Source organism: Balearica regulorum, chromosome 5 (assembly GCF_011004875.1).
Source record: "Balearica regulorum gibbericeps isolate bBalReg1 chromosome 5, bBalReg1.pri, whole genome shotgun sequence".
NCBI lineage: Eukaryota > Metazoa > Chordata > Aves > Gruiformes > Gruidae > Balearica > Balearica regulorum.
The window spans coordinates 10,428,129-10,450,606 of NC_046188.1; the positions used below are offsets into that span (position 1 = coordinate 10,428,129).

Genomic DNA, 22,478 nt, shown 5'->3' on the forward strand with positions numbered 1-22,478 from the left:
GGTGTCTTGTGTTGGAAAGAGGATTCACGTTTAGATGGAAAAGTGAAATTGGGATTGAGGGGAAACTCTAACTTGGGGTCAGTTTAATTTGGATTTTTGTGCTGAGGGGGTGGAACTCAGCACAAATCACATTCCTCTGTCTGATGCCTTTTTCTCTCTTGCATCCTGGCCATGCAGTTTTGGGCCCTGCAGCTGAGGGGATGCTCTGATGTCTTTCCAAGAGCAGTTGGGCGCAGGGGGCTGGTCCCTGGCAGTGCAGAGCAGGATGAATGCTCACCCCTGGGAATCAAGTCAGTGGCAACTGACCCTGCCACACATGTACCACTGCTGTGCTGGTCCATTCTCAGCTCGATGTCCAGCTGGAGCTTAGGGTTATTTTCTTTCACCCCTACTCCATCTGCCAGCCAGGAGACAATGCAGGTGATCCTAACCCTGGGCAGCCAGAACTGACACCAAGGTTCAACAAAAGTTACTCCATTTATGGTGCCTCTTGCTGTCACTTGGAATATCTTGTTGGGAGGGTGACCAGCTGGGCTAGGAACAAAACCACTGGGTCTGCAGGTCCCGGGGTGGCTGTGCACCCTGTCCCTTATTGCCACAATCTAAAGTTGGTGGCCAGATTTTTAGAAACTGGGGCCAAAAGTTGTTGAGATCCAGCAGCCAAGATGAAGCTCTTTTTTGTGTTGGTTTTCTGTTGTTTGGTTTTGGTGGGTTTTTTTGTTTGTTTGTTTGTTTGTTTTCAGTGGAGGGGTGTGTGTCATGGCTATCAACATGGGTGACATCAGTGTCCTATGTCATTAGGGGGATACCCCACTGAGAGCCGGTGGTACAGTGGTACCCAGCCCTGCAGGGGAGGCACGGACTGATTTAACGGCCTGGGCGCCAGGGTGTATCAGCAGTCAGATTTTCCCGAAGAAGAAAGATCCCCCTCCAACAGCTCTTCCTCTCTGCTCCCCCCGCAAGCCCCGAAGCCATCAGCAGGGGCAGCTCCGGCCGGGAGAGGCAGCAGCCGTGTCCGGAGGAGGCATTGCATTACATTGCATTGCATTGCATTGCACTGCGCATCCTCCCTCCCCACCCCCTACTGCTGCAGGCTTCCTCCCTTCATCCCTCCATCGTCCCCCTCCCTTCCGCCCCGCATCCCTCCTTCCTGCATCCCTCCCTCCTGCATCCTTCCCTCCTGCATCCCTCCCTCCTGCCTCCCTCCCTCCTTCCCTCCCTCTGCCTGCGCAGAGCCGCGGACATGGCGCTCAGCAATTTCCTCTTTGCTCAGTGCATCTGCTACTTCCTGGCCTTCCTCTTCAGCTTCATCGTCGTGGTGCCGCTCTCCGAGAATGGCAACGACTTCCACGGCCGGTGCCTGCTCTTCACCGAGGGCATGTGGCTCAACGCCAACCTGACGGTGGAGAGGCAGCGCTTCACCGTGCAAGAGTGGGGGCCCGAGGCCGCTTGCCGCTTCAGCATCTTCACTGGGCTCCTCTCCCTGCTGCTGGCCACAGTGCAGGCCTGGAGGACCCTCTTCTTCCTCTGCAAAGGGCATGAGGAGTAAGTACCCCTGGGGAGGGCAGGGGGTGCCCATCTCTCCTGCAGGCTGGGGCAAGTGGGAGCAGCCTAGGGGTGAAGCACTGGGCTTTGCACAATCCAGATCATCCTGTTCCCTAGAGGGGTTTGGGGTGAGGCGGTGTATTGCCTGTGTCCGTCTGCACACGCACCATGTACACCCCCACTTGCGTCCAGGGCCCTCTCTGGAGGATGCTCCCCTGCAGAGGTGGGGGGGGGGCTGATTCACCACGGTGCACCCGCTGTCCTTTTGCAGTCTGGGAGCAACATCTGGCCAGCTCAGCTGCGGTGGGCAGGGAGGGTGCTGGGAGCTGTGGGGTGATGCTGGAGGCTGGGGCTTGCAGGTGCCTCCTGACCATGGTCCCACTGCACGTCCCTGCAAAGAGGGGCCTTTCCCAGATGTAAACCGGGTGCCTGAAAAACCTTGAAACAACATGGTTGTGCGTGAGGGGGGCAGAAGGGAGCAGTTTGGTGGTTCCCCTCTATTTTTATCCAGCTTTTGTGGTGGACATGGTAACTATCGCAGAGAACAACTATTGCTTGGTTACAACATGAGAGCAATGCCGAGTGCTCCCTGCAGCAGCCACAGGGCTGCTCTGGCAGCCGGTTACTGTGCTCAGACAAACCAAGGGATATCAGACCCCAGCAGAAACAGTGAGAGGCTTGGTGGTCTGGGCAGCAGCTCGGGAGTGCTGTGCTCTGTGCTTGGCTCTCCAGTGGCCTGTCCTGCTACCCGGGGTAGAGCCCCTGGCACAGGTAACCCAGCCTGCGGGTGGGTGGCAGGAGCACGTACTGGTGGCTGGCTAGACTAGGAAAGCCATTTTCCCCTGGTTTAGGGACCATGCCAAGGGTAAATCACTGGTGTCCAGGTCTATTTGGATTGGAGGCTTCTTGGGTCAGTGGCTGTTACGCACATCTGGGCTTGTACAACACCCTGATGTGGGTAATATTGGGGACTGGGTTGCAGTGTTGTCTCTCTGGCTCTTTCCGACCACTCTCAAGCTGCTCAATACTAAAGTATGCTATAGCAAGTATAGATCAGAAACTTATTTCCATATTAAAACTTACCTTGGAAGATCTAAATATAACCATGGACTTCTTGATATGTTTAAATTCAGCCTCCTCAGGTGATCAGATAGATATAGAGGATTAATTGAATCCAGATGCTTTTTTGCAGTTTTGGAGTTCAGAACTAGTCAATTTTTGGAAGAAACCAGTGGCAAAACCTTTGTAATAATGACATTTTGATCAGATGTCTGGCCTGCTTCCAAATGTGGCTATTTAGTTTAACACCGTTGGGCAGGCCTCTGAAAATTGTCCCTTTCGGATCGCTGCTGCTGGGTCAGCTCTGGAATAAGTCGGCCTGAGGAAGTCGGGGTTGGCACCCTACGCGCGTTAGCAAGGTGGCCAGTCTTCATGTGCAATGGCTTTGTATGATTGCTGTCAGATGATTAGGACTGGTAAAAATCCTTCTTAGCAGGGTCTCCACACCCCTTGCCTCAGGGACAAGTTCGAGTTGCCTGCATGAGTAGGAAAAGCAAGTGCTGGCTGCTAGCCATGATCTGGGCTTGTGACTTCTCAGCTCAGCCGACAGGTAGAGGTACAACTCAGATACTTCACTACTCGGATTGCAAAGCTACTTCTCCTTGAGTGTAAGCATTTATCATTAGAGGGCATCCACTCAATCTGGCATGTGTAACTTGAAATTCTGATCTAAGCAAGAAAATAGGTGAGGTAGAGAGACAAATTAGCACAGTTCTCTACTAGTATGCCCTGGCCTGAGGAACCTCTAGCACATGGTGATGGTCACTGCTTGCCCAGTGCAAATCAAGTGCAACACCCATCCCTGCTTTGTCAGTGGAAGGTCTGATCCTGGACCTTGGCACCTCTTCTGTGCTGCAGTGTAGGAAGTAGAGGGAGGACTAGAGGTCCCAGGATGGCAATGATCCACTGAACACTCCTGGGAACTGTTCCTTTTCTAGAGCTGTTACGAATTCTGATGTCAACTCTGTTTTTATTCAGTGACAGCTCAAATCTTTTCTGCCTCTCAGGCCAGCATACCATGCTAAGGTGCACCCAGTAGCTATGGCTTTAGTGACACTTGGAATGAAATCTAGGCTAGGTGTGAGATCAGGGCAGGGACAGTGAACATAGAGAACTGTGATTTGCTTGTACCAACTCCATCTGCTATGTGGGTGACTGTGGCACTCTGCAGAGATGAGCTGATCTAGTCCACTAAGTCTAGTAAAGCCAAAGGATAAGAGTAGGATTCACCTCAACGTTCATCTAGAATTCAGGTGTCTTGGCATCCAGCTCCTGCTACAGTCTGTAAAGGCACTTCTGGAAGGTGGTTTATTTCACTTCTTTTCTATCAGTATTGGGATGGGATGACTGTCACTTTGGAGAGAGCCTAGACAGCCCTTCTAAAGCCATGTCAGCCCAGAAACAAACATCCTAACCCCACTGGTAATTGTTTCCTCATCTCATTTTAAATAACTCATTCTGAGGTCACATATGTCTCACCATGTATAACCTGTACAAATTAGGATTGACTAACCCAGAACTTTCCCAGGATTCAAATACCGACTCAAAAAGCCTCTCAGCTTTTCATTTAATGATCCACCAGGGAAAAAAAATTACTGGGTTTTTTTTTGTACTCTGTGGTAGTAGACTCCTTCTATCTTCAACATAATGAGTGTGACACTGGTGGGAAATTCATCATATTCATCCTTACCACCTAACCTGAATAGGATGACTTGCCTCCTGGCGTCGTCAGTCTTTCTCCAACCTAGAGTAGATGCCCAGTTTTGAGATACTGAGACTTTCCAAATACCACCTCAAGCAGTTTCAAGTAGTGAAAAATTTGGTCAGATGAATGAGAAAAGGATTGGAAAGTTTTCATTAACTAGAATTAAGGGGTACAGTTAAGCAGTGAGGTTGGAAGATTAGTAGAGAAATCCCTGGCCTTATGGGACTACTGTAAGCATCCCACCCCCTACCACTCCAAACACAGCACATGCCTAGGGCTGGCCCTGGTTAGGAAGACTTAATGGGGCTGAAGTAAACTGACATTCAGCTGCAGAAATATCATACTGACACCAAACCCAGAGAAGTCCCAGGAGAAGCTGACCTGTTCTGCCTATTGCCCACGAAACTGTGTCCTATGATGGCAGTACTTTGTGTTGCTGTTGTGATTTAACCTGGCAAGCAGCTAAAACAACCACACAGCTGTTACCTCACTCTCCTCTCAGTGGGATGGGGAAGAGAATCAGAAAAAAAAAGCTAAAACTTGTGGCTTGAGACAAAGGCAGTTTAATAGGACAGAAAAGGAAGAGAATAATAATAGTAATAATAATAATAGAATATTCAAAACATAAGCATAATTGCTCACCACCCGTAGACCACTGATGCCCAGCTAGTTCCCAAGCCATGGTCTAAAGTCCCAGCCAGCTTCCCCCACGTTATATACTGAGCATGACACCATATGGTATGGAATATCCCTTTGGCCAGTTTGGGTCAGCTGTCCTGGCCGTGTCCCCTCCCAGCTGCTTCTGCACTGCCAGCCTTCTCGCAGGAGAAGATGAAAAGTCCTTGACTTAGTGTAAACATTGCCTAGCAAAAACCGAAATATCAGTGTATTATCAACTCATCCTAAATTCAAAACATAGCACTATACTTGCTACTAGGAAGAAAATTAACTCTAACCCGGCCGAAACCGGGACAGTTACATTGCTTAAAATGATTATAGCTATCAGTACTGTGTTGTTATATTTTTAGATTCCCTCTCCTAGGCAATTTTTGTCCCAATTATCACTTTAGTCATGAAGTAATTTTAGCTCCAGTTACTATATAATTTGAGCTAATGACATTTATTTTAACAATGGTGATTTTCATCATTACAGCTAATGAAAGCCATGCTATGTATGAACAATCGCCACTTAGTATTTATGATTTAAAGCCCCATCCTCTTATGGTGAAAAAAAAAAATCAAAATCAAAAGCATTTACAAACGAAGATAATGTGACTCAAAATCACAACCCATAGTTTTTCAATGTATTAGGTGTTCTTAATTAAAGCATACATGTTTCAAATGGAAACTGATATCTTTGTGCCCAGCGTATGCTGCTTAGAGAGACTGCTGATGATGTGTTTCAGCTGTTTATGAGTTACATTTTTCTTCCTTTTTATTGCAGCTCTTTCTTTTATGCCTTCCTGAATCTGCTGATCAGCGCCTTTGTGGTGTTTATCACATTTATTGCTAGCACTATAGTGAGTGTAGGATTTAACATGTGGTGTGATGCAATTACTGAAAAAGGAAGCATGCCAAATAGGTTAGTATTGAAGAATACATTTTCTTCCTTTTTTTTTTTCATATATGCACAAATGAACAGTGATGTTATAAAATGTAGTTATTACATGCAAGGTGAGCAAGGGGGAGAAGGCATCTGTAATGTGGAAATCCAGATTTTTTTCATCTGGAACAAAAAAAAAAGCAAATAATACTTTTTTTTTTTGCATTTAATTCCCCACAAAGAAAAGTACGGTTTACACGGCATTTCATGGTCTCGTTAAGAGTCACGACCGTATGCAAAAGAAATCCATTAGTTTAAAAATTTTCATTTCTAAAGGAGAGCTAGATTTGGAAATGCTGTAAGAATGGGGGGAGTATGGTCTTGTGAGCAGGGCAGGGAACTGGGAGTCAGGGCTCCTGGCTTGCTGTCCTGGCTCTGCCACCGACCCGCTGTGTGACAGCAGGCAAGTCACTCATCCTGCCTGTTCCACAGCGCACCAGCATCCAGAAATTGCTATAAAGATGCTGGCTTCATAGTGGTGCTGTGGAGGCCCTGAGAGCCAAAGAATGGAAAGTGCAAAGTACAGATGGCTGATACTTTCTTACAGTGCACGAAATGTGCAGGTCCTAAAATGGTCTACGATGCTTATGCTCCTTAGAGGACACATGATAAGTTGAGGCAGATTTTTCCTATCAAACAAATAACAACGATGAGACAGGAAAAGGTGACATTTTATGTCATATGATATTGAATAAACGTACTACTTAAACCGTACATTTATGTTGCACATTGTCATATGTTGTAAAATGCCATAGTAAATGTTCTGTTTAGGGCTGCAACGATTAATCGAATTATTCGAATATTCGGTTAAAAATTCAATTACAAAAAAACATCTAATCGAATATTCGGATAAGAACCCAAGATGACCGACAGCACTGAAAAGGAGAGAGAAGAGGCTGCAGAAATCAACCAAGAGATAGAAAGACAACCTCAAAATCCTGGGATTTTTTTCACACCAATAAAAGTCCAAGTTATTTGTAAAATCTGTAGGCAGCCTCTATCTTACCATCAGAGTATCGTCTCCTTGCTGGAGCATCTGAAACAAAAACACCCACACAATACCTTCTTCTGAGGCTTTTCCTGATGAAGTCAAAAGGTAACGGAGGCTCATACACTTTGTTTCATTGAGGGGTGAAGCAACCAAGCTGGGGTGATGCCAGATGTATATGTGTGGGAGGCTTGGGGGTAGTGGGACAAGAGGCTTTTAAGTATACTGTTTTCATAATAACTATTAGAGTTCCACTTATGGAAGATTGGTGGTATGACTTACATAATTATACATATTTTTTTTTAAAGAAAGTAATTACATGCCTCTTTTAGACTAGTTTTAGAGAAGATTGGCAAGCAACCTGGTTACTGCAATAACTTAAATATCTTTTGATAGAACATTCTGGTTTGACTGTTTGAAACACATTTAAGATGTTGCTTCATTTTATGTTTGGTTCGTCTGTTTGGAATCTCTGAAATAAATTTTTTTTTTCCCCCTCCAAATGCCTTCCTTGGGTAGCTGTGAAGAATTACAGGATATAGATCTTGAACTGAACTTAGAAAACTCTGCTTTCTACGACCAGTTTGCTATTGCACAGGTGAGTCAGACTAGGTCATGGTTCTATTCCAGTTCATTTGCCATTTGCTCATTGATCCGGAATTGCTGGAGCTGAACTACCATTCCTCTGAAATCAGCGGGAACATTTCCACTGACTTCACTTGAGTGCTGAATCAGGATGATAGTGATGGGCACATTTGCATTTTAAATCCAAAACAGATAGTTTTGAATGTGGACATGCCAAAACCTGACTCTGCAACTGATCTTGTTACTCATGATGGAAAATTTATTGTTCCTCCAAAGGATGAGCTCTGCAAACGTTGCAACGACCTGGTGTCCCAGAGCTCTTCATTGCTGTTCAGAATAGTGTCTGACCTGCACCAGATCATGGGGCTATTAGCTTTGTCTTCCATGAGTTTGTTTGAGATTGTCTGAGTCAAATAAATATCAGACCATTGAAAATAATTACTGTCATTTAGATAGGGCTGCTTTCTGATGAATCTTTGAGGATTAGACTTCTAAGGCTGTCAGACCTTTCTATTGAATATGTTAGCTCTAAGTCAACAATCAAATTCAGGGATATGAGCACTTGTGCATGTGAGCACATACTAGTTCTGCAAGGAGGATAGCCCCATCCATGCAGGGCTGCACCCATACACACACTTCTTATGTTGTCCTGCACAGGAAGAGGCGCAGAAATATGCCATAAAAGTGACCTTTTTGTATGATGCTAGCCCAAGGCCAAGATGTATTTTGCAGCAGATTTTGCCATTAGCTCCTAATCTGCCAGCTAGTGGGGCGGTAGCAGCAGTAAACCTGTTATCAATCTGCAGCTTTGAGTTCACGGAGATGAAATGTCCATGTCCACCTTGTGATCTCAGGGTGTAGAGTTGGTAATCTATATGCAAGAGAAGGCATTTCTCTGACACAGAGCCATGCCTAAAAAGTCAAGGTCCGTGCACATAGCACTTCAGTTGGAGGAGAGTTAACATATCACGGTATAGAAGGATCAGCCCAAGCTGTTGGATGCGGCTCCCCACACCGATCCACATCCCTCCAGATGTTCCTGGGTAGAGCTAGCCTGCAAGGTGCAGCCTCCAAGCTCTGCAAACACCCAAGTATGAGGAGCCTGGGAGCGTAACAGCTCCAGGAAAACACCGTTTGGCTTCAAAAGCTGAATCCAGTAGTGCCAAAGTGAATCCTGATTGCAACTGTTTGAAGAAAGGACCGAGCAGGGAACAAAATCCTTCATCATTGTCTTTTGATATCTGAGATGTGGTAAGAAGAGTTGGATGGAGGCATGAGAATGGGTCTGTCTATGGAGGGTAAATAAGTTTCTTTGAAACAGTAGAAGAAAAACGCAAGAGTAGACTAGACTTACCGTCTAAAGCAAAAGTTTCCTTATAAGTGCAATAATTTACTGGTGTAGGCTTTATTTATAAGCAGTGGTCGGAATGGAAATATCAAGATTGCTGACAATTTAAGAATTACAAATACAGGCTTTGGGTTAAATCTGGAAGGGAAGAACAGGCAACTTAATTAAAGCTTTGGATATTTGGCACATGTGTATGCGTGTGTACAAACACGTGTACAAATACACGTACCCAGACCCCATCTCTGTCTGCTTTCCTCCATTCAGATGTTTCCAACTCATCAGAATGGCTCTGGGAGTTTCACTGAATTTGGCTAAATCTATGTAGATTCTTTAATATCAAATATGCTGAGAAGACCACAGCAGTAGCAGATATCTGAATGCCTTTAAGACATTTCATTAATGAAGTGGTGCTTAAGAAATGAATGCAAAGCTTCCAGTTCTCTAAATCTAGTCATATAAAGCCAAATTAATATCTCCTTATTTCCAAGGTTTGTAGAATAACTCGAAAGTATTCTTTACTGGTGAACTGAGATAATTGTAAGTATAGGTAGAAATACTTAAGAGAATTTCCAAAGTGGGTAAGATATATAGGAGCATAAACTCCCTTTAAAAAATAGTGGTCCTTGCTTATCTAAATTGGCTATTAGAGTAAACAGCTGTATTACTGTCCGGAAGTGTTTAAATTGTTGTATTTTTTTAATTAAAAATGCACTATGTCAAAACTGAAATACAGAGATTCAATTAATGTTTCTTTGCTAAAGGCATCATAGAATTAAAATGGAATTTCTGCCAGAATGCCTTACTACAAATGAGCCTCCTCTGAGGCAGGGAGGCCAACGTTCAAGTACTATACCAATCAAAGTGTAATTATTTCTGCGAAGTTAAGCAAGAGAGACTGACGAGTTAGTGATGGAACCTGTTGCAGATCTGAGGCTTTAAGGTCAGGTATCTCATGTCAGGTATAAATGAGCCACTAGGAACTTGGGTGGATTGGAGTGGGTTTTTCTTGCTCTCTGAGTTCATGCTAATGTGAACCAGTTACCACAGTTCAATTGGTGAGATTTTCTCAACAATATTTTGAATAGAAATACCTTAACATTTACACTTCTCTAGGGGTAGTGGGAGGCCCAAAAGACTTGGGAAGAAAGTTTTGGAAAATAACTTAAAACATGTTGCAGTTCTAAAGTAAGAAAAGTGAAATAATCCAAGAATTTTGAGTTGACCCGAATGTCAGATATGGGAAGTTCAATGGGTGCAGTTCAACCTGGATTATACAAATTTCTTTATTTCACTATTGTACTTAGTACATTTTTGCTTCAGTTTTTCTAGTACATGAAGAGTTTTCCCTTTTAAGCTAGGAATAACTTAACAGAGTTGAGGAACAGTGGGGCCAGGACCTCACTGGATATGACTTGGTGTGACTCCATGGGTTTTGGTCCAGCTGAGATTTTGGTATTCACCTGGATAGTTGACTTTGTTATTACGATACAGTACTGACCTCTTTATCATTTCTTTTCTTTTCTAGTTTGGTCTCTGGGCTGCCTGGCTGACCTGGCTGGGAATTACCATTCTGGCTTTCCTGAAGGTTTATCACAACTACAGACAGGAGGACCTGCTAGATAGCCTGATCCATGAGAAGGAGCTGTTGCTAGGAAGATCCTCTTCACGAACCTCTTTGCAAGATGAGAAAAGTGGCATGATCTAAAGTGTAAGCAAATTTCCAGGGCAGGATCTAGACTTTATTAATCAGTAGTGTGAGCTGAAGTTGAGTCAGGGTATTGAGTGTGTGAGATCTTTTCTTTCCTGAAAGGACATGTACTTGTGAATCACCTACTTCTTCCATGAGAAATTGTTGGCAGAAATCCTTATATTAGTATACAGAGAATAAACAGCCCCATGTGCCATTGACACAGTAAACTTTCTGTCCTGTTCAGGCACAATCTGTAACCTGTTCCTTCTAGCAGAGCTCCTACATGCTATCATTGGCTTTTGGGGAAGGGGCCATTTTTGAGGACTGTGCTGGCAAGACCAGGCTACAGAGTCTAGGCTATTTCTTCAAACTATTCTGCAACAACAGTTGTAACTGGGGCTGTGTCCAGTCCCTCTTCTCTCCGTCTCCTCCCTTCTGTTAGTAAAGTTGCCCCTATTATCACTTTATTCTGGGTAATTGCAGCTCTGGTCCAGGTACAGACTCTTGCTGTCTCTGCTTTTGCTATGTGTGGACGCAATGCTGACAAACCTGTTGCTCCTGCTCTGATTTAGAGTTTATTTAGAAGAGAGACCTGTGTTCCAGACTTGATATTTAATATTGGACAGTGTATGAATTTCATGAAACTGCTATAGTATCACATTATCTGTAAAAAGCTGTGTATCACTTGGAAGGATGGTGGAGAAATTTTGTGGCTTTGTTTCTTAGATTTTGGCATGACCAACATTTATTAAGACTCCTGTAGCGTAGCTAGCCATTGCTGAAGCTTGCATACTAAGAAATTAGGCTGAATAGATAGTATTAATGCTTGTGCATTTATAAATGTAACTTGGTCCCTAACATTGTATATTATTCAGTTTTGAGTATAAGAATTTACTTGTGATATTTTTTTCATATAGGGTATGCAAAATTACTGTAAACATTTGCATTGTAGGTATCTCTATTTATCTATAAAAATAGCAAGGAGCTCGAACAGCTGAATTATTTTATAGGTAGTTCAGTGTTGAATGGGTCCATGCTCCCCGTTCACAGGCAGGAGTTCCAGGGCTGTGAAAAGAGAACAACTGTTATTTACACAAAGCTCACTAGTGGCTTCGTTGTTGCTTTCAGTTTTGCTTTGCCAGTGCTTCAACAAATAAGATGCATGATTGAGACAAGAAGTAGATCTGATAATTAAGAAGAGTCACTCATCTGAGCGTGGGATTTGCACGACAGAGAAGTAAAGTTGTACTAGAATTAGGCAGTTATCCCTGGGTACACATTACACAGAAGACCCTGATTCAGCAGAAAACTTAAGCAAGCAGTTGAGTTTAGGCTGAAGAAGATTTTTTTGGAGTACACCGACACTGTCTGTGGCAGCTGTGTTTGAGCTGAGACTGAATTTATTGCAACATGAGTGCAAACCATGCACAACTATATTGCCTGGTAAATAGGAAGGAGGGGAGAGAAGACAGAAGGCTTCTACCCCGTCAGAGCTCAAGCCTGGGGCTAGCACAACCATGCAGATTTACTGTTGTCTTCTGGGGACTATGTAATGCTTAAAGTTAAGTACTGGCTTAAGTGTTTTGGTTGAAACAGAATTTGAAGTCATTAAAAAAATCCTTGAATTAGTAAGTATTTTAGGGCATAAAACCTAACATTACGTTCAATAGCCAAATTTTTCTCATAGGTTTAGGAGAAAAAACCCTCCATGGGCTGTAAACAGTGAGCTGGCCCTGTGAACATCGCTTATAGCCCCAGCTGGCCACAGCTGTCTGTTTGTCAGCATGATTTCTGCCCACAAGGGAATGCAATTCCTTTGAAAGCTCTACAGCGGTGGCTTTTTTGTAGTTGTGAATTGACATCAGAGGAGGAATTCCTGAAGAGGGAATCAGAGATCAAGTTAATTAGTATCAATTTAATATTCAGATATCAGGATGGCTGGAGTGCCTTTTTTTATTCTGTTGATCCAATAAGAGAGACACACTTGTAGATATCTAAGCCCTTTGCCAGGGCATGACTTTCCATTCATACCCTGAAGAAGAGCCTGGGTCCTGAAAGTTAGCCTGCTTCCCGTGTTTCCTCAGTTGCTTCTCCAACTGCAAAAGACACTACTTGTCCTTCCAATCTCACTTTGAATTTAAGATTCAGCAGTGATATCTCTTCCCACAAATTACTTCAGTGCATGCCTTACTCCTCACATGGACCCATGCTACTGTTTTTTGTATTTTATGTATGTGCCAAATCAGGTTTAAGCTGAACTAACATGTGGGTTGGGACCATCGTTCCTGGTCTTGCCTGGGGGTTTGAAGAACCAAGAGGCATAAGATAGCAAGTGTTTCCTTCTCATCCTTGCTCTGAGATCCAGGGCTCAAGTCTCGTCTCTGTTTCTGAGAAGGAAGATGATGTTTCTCATCAGTGAGGTTGTCTGGAGCGCATGCTCTCTTCTACCTCTTTTTGGCTGTCTCGGGGTCTTTTCCTCCTTTCCACTTCCACGAGAAGCAACAAACACTGGTGCTGGGGTTTTTACTCTTGTTGACTTTTGTGGCTAGCATCTTCAGTAGCATTTGTCACATTGACACTGTCTCCCTGACACTATCTTCAATGTTCTGCAGCTCAATAGACAAAAAGTGGGATCTTTAAAGCACCTGGGGCAGCCAGGATCCCACCTCAAAGTAAAAGTTAGTAGGAATGAAACACCTTACTTCAGCCTTTGGAAAGTCCAGCTCAACACAAGTACATGCACAGACTCACCTGTTAACTTGGCATCAAGGCTTGGCCTCTCTCATTCATTTACCTGGGTGAATTCTTCTCACCCTAGTTGCATTTCAGTGCCCATGAATGAAGCATGTGGGCTGTTGGAGTTGGCACGTAAACTGAAAAGAGGCTGAGGCTCTTCTTTGACTGCCACATGCATCCCAATCTCTTTTCCTCAGCTTCCCTCACTTGACCAGGTGAGGTGAGGCTGGCACATGCTTGCAAGCATCAGTGATGCTGAAAAGCAAAGCTAGTTTTGAAGGGAGCCCTTAGGCAGGTGAGAAGGCAGAGCATGTAGTGAGAAGCTCCTGGCTGACTTGCAGGGAGACAGGGTATTGTGCAACACCCAGTTATTGGACCTGCTTGGGCTTTTTTATTTGCGTTTAGCTTTCTGCAACCTCTTCCAAAGCCTGGACACTCAGGCCAACCTGGTGATGCCAGGCTGAAAATGTGTTAGGAGTATTATTTATACACACATACATACATGCATGCATGCATACCTATGCTCTCTCTTTCACACGTCTCTCTTTTGTACATTTCTGACCTCTGCTTTTAGTCATCCATTGCCAACCAGCACAGAGTGTGGCTGCAGTAGGAGTTTCTCCGAGTCAAATGTTGCATTTCTGTGATACTCCAATGCCTTCTTTAATCTGCTATCTCCAAAAGTAGGCTGCTGGGAACACTCTAGCAAGAGGTATATTCAAAGAACTAGAATCCTGTGTGGTATTTATACTTGCATTTATTTATTGTCACATGGTGGAAGAGGAAAAGCTTTGCTGCCTTTGCCCATGCAGCCCCTGCTGTTGCTGCCCATCGCAAAGCTGTGAGCCATTCTAGGGAATGTGGGATGCAGTTGCTTAGTCACTGTGTTCCCTGTGATGCTAAAATCCTGGTCAAAAAGTCTTTGTTTTGGTCTGTGAAAATTGCTAGTAATGTCAGGAGAGCCTTACTTGGTCAAACGCAACTAGATGCTGCTTTCCGAGGCACGGGGGTGTTGCTACACAATTATTCTGTTATATCGAATATATTCCCCACGTCCTGGCTACCATCTGTGGTTAATTTCCCTGCGAATTCCCTGCCAGCAGTCTACATTGGATTAGAAAAATCTGAGCTAACAAGTGTCGTCTGAGCTTTTAGATCAATGCTGTTTATTATTTTCATAATGAAGAAACAATTGAAGCCATTTTTTGGAATAGAATTTCCTCATAAGGGCACAAATGCTCCTAAGTTCTTATTCCACTAATTCATGAGGCATATTTCAGCTGTGAACTTTCAATAAGAATCGCAAAAATAAGAGCATGATGATTTACTTTTAAACCTGAAGCACATGTGTGCGCTATGGCAATGTTTCTACGGTCCCTTAGAAAACTGGTTGTTATAATAACTAGTGATGGATGCTTGAGCAGATAAACTGTCATGAAAGCATTCAGCATCAGGGAGGTGGTGTATGTGTGTATGTACAATGTACACAGACATATTCCACTGCTCTTCTGTGAGACAGATATAAGTTCTTCTCTTAACAGGCAGCTTAGGTTGGAATAGTTGTAAGGTTGCCTTAACTTTCTACACTGCCTTTTTTTTTTACTTAGTATTGGGATCTGTGCAATGATACATAGGTTCGGATACCCAGAGGTGGATGTGGCTGTGATGCGAGTTGGAAAGTGCTGGCCAGTGCACAACCTCCAAAGGGCTGAGATGGGTTTCTAATGGGGGTTTGCAGGTGTTTTAACTCCTCCTCTATGTCTGTGTAATGTCCTGATGTTAGCCAGTATTAGTTCTGTTAGGAACAGAGGGTCACATTTACCTTCAAGGCCTTCTCTCACTGACACAAAACACTGTTGATTTAACCTTTGTAATGTTCAGGATGGAAGCAGAGCTGCAAGGAACAGGAGCACACACTTTACAGTTATATTGCATGAGCAAGGAGTAGTTTTCCCCTGATTCAGGAATTCTGCACTTAAATGACCAGTGACCCTGGCATGAACATGGTCCTGTTATTAATTCATTTAGAATACAGACTTGCAGGTGAAAAACAGAACATATTTTGCTAGTGGTGTCAATCCTTTGGTTGCCAAACCATACTCTTCTACAACACAGTACAATATTCTGGCTCAAAAAGACAGCATGTCTTTTTATAAACAGTCATTTATTTGCTGCTAGAAAAAAAAAGGTGACAAAGGGCAAAAAGGATGTATTTATCATACAGTTATTTAGTAGCAGGTGTTTAGATGGGAGAATTCATTTGAAAGCTTATTTATTGTTTTAATCATTGAAGAAACTCAAGGAAATCTTTGCTGTAGCAAGTTAGTGTGTAGGTCCTGAGGGAAAGAAGGGCTAAGCTGATTTACAGTGGCTGAGAATATAACCCTCTGTATTTAAAGCAAGCTGAAAACTCACTTTAAGAAAACATGCACTTGCCCCGTATCTTTGAAATCCCCAATGTAAACAGCAGGTTAGAATGCCCTAGGCTGTGTTACTCCCTGAAATGGAAGGCTAGACTGGACAAAGTGATTCCTGGTTTGAGGGCTTTGGGGGTTCTTGGTGCAATGGCTGTTGCATGTGAAATGAGAGAGGACACTCAGGATTCCCCTGGCCACCTGAAGGCTCTCATCAGCGAGATACAAAGCCATGCTTCACCTCCGTTTGTCCTCCAGAAGCTTTTAGTCTTTGCTCCATATTGGTCCAATCTCAATTGTTCACACCTCATGCAGCTTAGCCCGTAGGTTGATGGTTGGACACTGTCTCCTGAGAAATGGGGGATCTGCGTAGGAGTCTTTCCAGGCTGATCTGGGTGCAGAATGTGGGGTCTCCTTGCTGGGGGAGTGTGAGCCACAGGCCATTACATAGGCTTTATGCTGGAAACAGGGTTTTTGCACAACCTCAAATCACACATTGATCTGTGTGATGGGTCTCAGGAAATGCAATATCAAATGTGCAGATTGAGAATGGATGCCACCTGCAAAATATTCGGTGCGAGAAAGTACATACAAATGGGGTGTTTGGGTGAATGTGGATTTTATCATCTCCCTTCTCTAAAGCCCCCACCTCAAACATATTGCATGTAAAATCACTTTTACTATTTAAATGATAAATTTAACAAAAATCCAGAGAGTCATTCAAACTAGCAAGACTTACAGTATTTTGTGACAAACCAGTCTGAATTTTGACAAAACTTTTGTCTTTTCTTCTAAATCAAGGGCCTGGGCGTAAACATCCTTGAGCTAATGGGAATCCTGTCTGTATCCAGAACCTAGATTTGTGCCTCAGACCATTTCCTTTGCTGTTGGAAATAGCCCATTTTTATCTCATTGAATGTTTGCTTTGGAGACCACAAATGTCCTTTCCTTATGCTTAGGTAATCAGGGAAGAGAGGCAGGTTCTGCCTGGCTGGTTTCCACACCTGCATGCAGTGAGAAAGTGCTCATATAGCTTCATGAACACTGAAATTGTTTTAGAATTGTTTTTGTTCATGGTCCTAATGCCTTGAAGTGCATGTTTCTATTTTTGTTCTCCATAAGAAAGAGGAAACCTAATCTGAGCTGTATTTTAGTATTCACAGATACACACCTAAGAGTTTTCTTAGGTTTTTTTTGAAGTGACAAAATTCCACTCAATAATTTATGAATCTAACAACTGTAGAGAAGACAGCACTTTGATGTACTCTTGATATATAGCGAAAAACACAACTGATGCCTCTCAGGAAGCTTAACATTTGTTTCTGAGAGGTTAGACAGCAATTTACTTAAAATATAGCAAATACTGCTTATTTCAGTGCAGGCATGTAATTGATAGCATCTTTCCATTCTGTTGTTGGGAAGAGTATTTACATAGCAATGCTTTCTCTTTAGTTTCTTTTGTCCATACCAAAGAGTGTAATTGAACTGATATTGCAAACATAGATTAACATGAATGTATTCACCTGAGTGCTTAAACTTTTCTACCTCTCATAGCTGCTATAACTGCTTGAACTGTTATTGCACACAATAGTCAAAAGAACTGAATCCATGTGAGAGTCTAACTCCTATTTTCATAGATGGCTAAAGGATTTAGGATTTAACTCTTATTAGCTTCCTGTCAGATCCTTATTCCTAAAAAATGGGCATAGGCACCCAAGAAGGGCTGTGTGAGTAGCTCTTTTGAGTAGTCAATGATATTTTTTTTGTTTGTTTTTTTTTTCCCCTCAATTTTTTTTCTCACCAAAACAAAAAGCCAGCAACTGTGATTTGTTAGACATAGAGGGTTGTATGTTACCTGAAAAGCTGCATTTCACAGGGGTGGCAGAAACCAATGAGATACTTGTTAAAATGCCTTTAATGATCCTTCCCCAGCCCTCCCCATTGGCCGGTAACCATGCGAGGCATAGGTTTAATGGCCCCCTCTGCCCTGGGGGACACAAACCTCCATCTCCATGGCAAATGCTTCCACCATGGTGTTATCCTGGATCCCACTCAAACTTTCCTGTTAGAGCTTTTCTACTTGGCTTGAAATTCCTAAATAACCATGTTTTAGCCTGCTGATTCTGGTGTTTATCAAAGAGATAAAGTACTTGGCAGCAAGACCTGCTCACTGAAATAGCTTGAATTATTTGTATATGGTGGAAACGCAGTTTGAGAAGTTTTTGTTCCCCCTTTCTGCTGGTATATGTTGTAAAGTGAGGGTTGAGACAACCTGCCAGGAGGTGGGAATGAAGACTTATTGCTGTTGACATCCTGGGCCATTTCTCACATGAGTGAGTAAACAGTCCTGTGACAAAACTGCTCTTTATCTCCTCCTTACTTTCCCCTCACTTCCCTGCCCCTCCCCCGCCCCCGGGCCCCAGATTTGGGCAAATTTGACTCCAGTGTGTATACAGGTTCTGAAGAGTATTTATGAATGTAAGAAAAATTGCTGCTCCTATGGCAAACTTTACCTTTTGTCAAAAAAATAAGAAAAAGTATCACAGACTTTTCCCTGTTCTCACTTGGGCTCTCTGGGGTATGACATCAAACCCTTCCCTTTACATAAGCCAGGCCTGATTTGGGTGACATGTTGCTCTAGGAGGTTCTCAAGGCTGGTGCCAGCAGTCCCTCAAGGAACCTGTTGGAGTTAGATGAGTGCTATGTTAAACTGTAGATATTAAGGCAGGGGGATGTTTGAAAATCATCTGTCATGGTGTCCCACACAACACAGTCCAGAGCTCTTCCCCCACTCACTCCTGCAGCAGAGGGAATTATTGTTCCCCATTAACACTGTGAATTCCAACAGTTTGTGTCTGAAATAGAGCACATCTTCCTGCAACACACTGGATTTTGATTTAATCAGTTAACCCTTTCCACTTTCTAGGCTGCTGCAACAGTTTTAACCATCATTGTTAAAACAGTGTTCAACATTTGACTTCGAAAGGTGCTAACAGTCTCCTTATTAAACCACAGTTTTCAGGAGTTGCAAGCAGTCCTTTTGCGAAATGATGCTGAGAAGCTCTGTGATGAGCAGCATCCTTCCGGGGGAGGAACGTGGCAGTGGGGTCCACAGCTAGTGCAGACTGATGGCAACAGAGCAAATCTGGTCAAATACTCTCTGAATAAAACTATTGCTATTTTTCAGCCCAAGCTACACAATTAAGAAATCAATATATAGTGATCTGAAGTACAAGGCTAAGAGGTTTTTGAACATTTATAACCAAACCAAACAAACCAAAACAAACGAAAAACCAGTTCCACTGATATCTCCTCCCAGATCCTTTCATCTCCAAAAACATTGTTCCAACCTTTACGGAGGGTTTTATTGCCATCAAGCTGATCAGGCCTTATTTCTCATATCTCTTCCTACTGGGGACAAGGACTGCTGAGGGAGACAGCAATGTGCCATAAATCAGAACAGAGATAGGTAGCGAGGAGAACCGTTAGTGCGTTTCCCATGAGGGATTTCAGCTTTCAGGCTGCCATGTGAGGGATCCCACATGACAGTGCCTTCGCTGGTAGCGCTGACACCAATTTCAGCGTTTACTTGGCCCGCTCAGCCCCAGCCCGCTCGTGTGGCTTCACAAACTGCAGAGCATCTCCTTGAAGCAATGGGTTTGCCTACACTTGGCTTCTTGAGAGAGCCACCTGTGTCAGCTGTGCAGACATCTAGTGTAAAGGTGCTGGCATTGCCACCAGGTTTGGAGAGGCTGCTTTGGAAACCTCTTCTCTCTGTGTTGGTAGATCTGGATACCCTACAGCTGACCCTTGGCCCTGTGCAGCTCGTGGCTTGTGTGGGGAAGGAAAGACTCTTCCCAAATCTCCGTAGACTTGCCATTGTTTAAAAAAGCTCATCACCACCCATAGTTTTAAAAGGTTTGGGGGTTTTGTGTGGTACCACCTGCAAAGATCTGAAGCTGATCTTTCTCATTTATAAGTCAGTGCAGAGCTTGAAAGACTCTCTGAAATGTATGTCCTGTGACTTAGACATTCATGAGCTACTATCTCTTCTTATAGCCATGTGGGAAAAGCTTTATATGAGTCTGGACTAACCATTGTGTTATGCTGCTAAAGAGGTCCCTGCATCATGGGTATTTGGGGGCAAAACTGAACACTTTTTCATTATTTGTTTAACTGTTGAAAGCAGTAGAGAGGCAGATCCTTTGCTGGTGTATATAGCTTAGCTTGTGAGCCACGCTGGAGCCACATCACTCCACACAAGCTGAAGGTAGAGCCTGATCGGTTTTGAATATTATCTCTCTTGATTTGTATGGTCTTTTGCAGTGTAATGACTGCTGATTTGGAGCTTTAATTGCATGCATTTGACAGAAACAGAACTGGAGTGAGGTTTATTATTGTTTTGATACAGTCTCAAAAGGGAAGCTTTTTACTAGCATTTTAATATAGCCCTTTGTAAACACCTAGGAAATAAAAACTCTGAGTCCAATCCTTCTGCTAATGGATTCGCTGATAAAGTTTCCTTTGGCTTTAGTAGGAGCTGGACTGGGTTCAGTATAAATGATACACTCTAGTGTTACTGATAATGAGTTAACGTGTTTTATATATTAATGCTTTTTGCTGGACAGTGCATTGGCTTTTTATGATTTGGTGATATATACAAATAAATTATTTGAAAAGTCAATATTTCTATGCTTGTTTTTTGAAGGCGTATTTAAATTGTTGCAATGTAAGAGAAAAAATAGTTCTCAGTTAGTGGTAGCATCTTAGTTCATGTACTCATTCCCCAGCATCTCCGTGCCACAGCTTGCATGGTCAAGGATATGGCCAACCATCCTAAGCTTCCTGAGCCTTTTCGGTACCATATTCCAGCAGTGAACCCTAATACCATAGCAGGCAAGGAGAAGATGCTCCCATGCCAGCATGCAGCTGAAAGGCAGCTTGTTATCAAATGTAGAGTGGGACCACGGGCTACATGGGCAGGTTTATTTTCTAAATACCAACTGGTTAATTTTCTTCTTGTAACATCAGCCTTTGTCTTCAAGGATAGAACTAAAGGTTCCCTACAGCTACCTTGGACCAAGGAATTAATAAGACACAAGTCCATGCTATTATTTTAGAGGTTCCTGAGTTATTCCTTGAGGCCAGCTGGTAAAACCCTTTTTCTAGTCACATACTGCCAGCCCTTCTCCTTGCTTCTAAGTGGCAAAAAGGTAGAAATGACAATTAAAATTGCTGCTATGAACTTCTCCTGCTTCATTAGCTTGTTTCCAGACTAGCAGGGTTAGAGAGATGAAAGGAGGGAGCAGGACTAGAAGCAGTCTTCAGCATTGCCTTTTACCAGAGCTAATGCTGAGTGCATTAAAAGGTTAATGTAAAAAAAATCTAGCGTCATCTCACTGTGTCCTTTTCTATCTCCTCTAATCATACGGGTATGGATACGCCTGCTAGTGCAATCAGGTGCTGTTGATGTGGTGAGCCTGCCTGAAGAGAGTGTTGGCAGCTGCCCTCCGTTCCTGCTGCAGGAATGTACTGAACGCTGTCAAAACAACGCTTACCCAGTACTGTTGTGGTCTGCTGATTTCTGTTGTGCATTGATTCATTACCCATTGCATAAGGGATATTAGGCAGTACTTCTACCGTTAGGCCCTGTTACTAGTCCATTTTCATGCACAGGCCTCATTTCTACTTTCTTCTGGCCCTTGGACTCCTGCCACCCCAGACACCGCCCCTGGGAAGCCCACCTACTCACTGTCTGCTTCAAAAATTTCCACAAGACTCCTGTCCTCCATCACTCCTCTTTCAGCCCTTTAAAGCAAAAACATGACTACTTCCAAGCTGGATTAAATAATTGCTCAGAACTGGTTGGCTTCAGGACTCTTGACTTCTAAAGTGATTTACCATGTGAATTCAGGTGAGCATCTCGATCTTTTGTAATAAATTATGTACTCTCTCTCCTTTTTACGTCTTTATGGGCAATTCTCAGGAGTTGTACTGAAGGGAAATATTACCCAGCATGGCCAGCAAGGGAATTACTACCCAACACAGCTGATTTTGTGTAACTGTAGACCTCCTATCGTCTCTTCCAAACTCACAAAGGTTTCACACCTAGAAAACCAGCACTGAAAAAGAACAAGGAGAAATCCCATCCAGCTCACAGTGATGTTAGATCAGTGATGGATAAAGAACAGAGAGAAGGGGCAGAGTGGGAAAAGGGCGTGTGTCTATGTGTGTGTGTGTGTGTAAGCAGGATAGATGGATGGGAAAAGAGCTTCAGTGTGAGAAGGAGATGAAACAGGTAAGTCCAAAGTGAAGCTGTGCGGTATTAATTAAATGCAGGCCCAGGAGTTGGGATTTTTGCTCCTATTCCCAGCATTGTTATTGACCTACTTCATTGCCTTGCACAAACGCATTAGCTTTCTCAGCTTCGGTTTCTTCAACTGCAAAATGCCACCACTTTCCCAGGGATGGGGTTTAGCTTTTATTTATTTCAAATGTTCTGGCTTTGTAGCGAATTTGTTATGGCTTTCTGCAGCCTGCCACGTTTCTGACTGAACGCAGTGAACAACCCTGACCTGGGAGGCCTTGCAAGGCCACGGGGAGACCTCAACAGACAACTCAAGTGCTGCTTTTGCCCGTGCCCAAAATTGTCCCAACCAGTGCTTAGACAGAGGCCAAGAATAGCCATTCCTCTGCTTAATTTCCCTGACAGCCCAGACGCGATAGCCGTTCTCACTTGCACCAAGTTGGGCCCCAGCAAGGAGAACATGGCTATTTTCCTTTTAAAGCAGATGGAGGAAAGATG

General features: G+C 43.5%; 1 protein-coding gene across 1 annotated transcript; it reads left to right on the forward strand.

Annotated features, from left to right (window-relative positions):
• Window positions 1-1,131: 1,131 nt before the first annotated feature.
• TMEM179 (transmembrane protein 179) lies at window positions 1,132-20,357 on the forward strand. The gene is made up of 4 exons (XM_010312763.2): window positions 1,132-1,545; window positions 5,754-5,891; window positions 7,420-7,498; window positions 10,359-20,357. Exons 1-4 carry the CDS (start codon window positions 1,244-1,246, stop codon window positions 10,536-10,538), a joined length of 699 nt encoding a protein of 232 aa, XP_010311065.1. The 5' UTR covers window positions 1,132-1,243; the 3' UTR covers window positions 10,539-20,357.
• The last annotated feature ends 2,121 nt before the right edge of the window (window positions 20,358-22,478 follow it).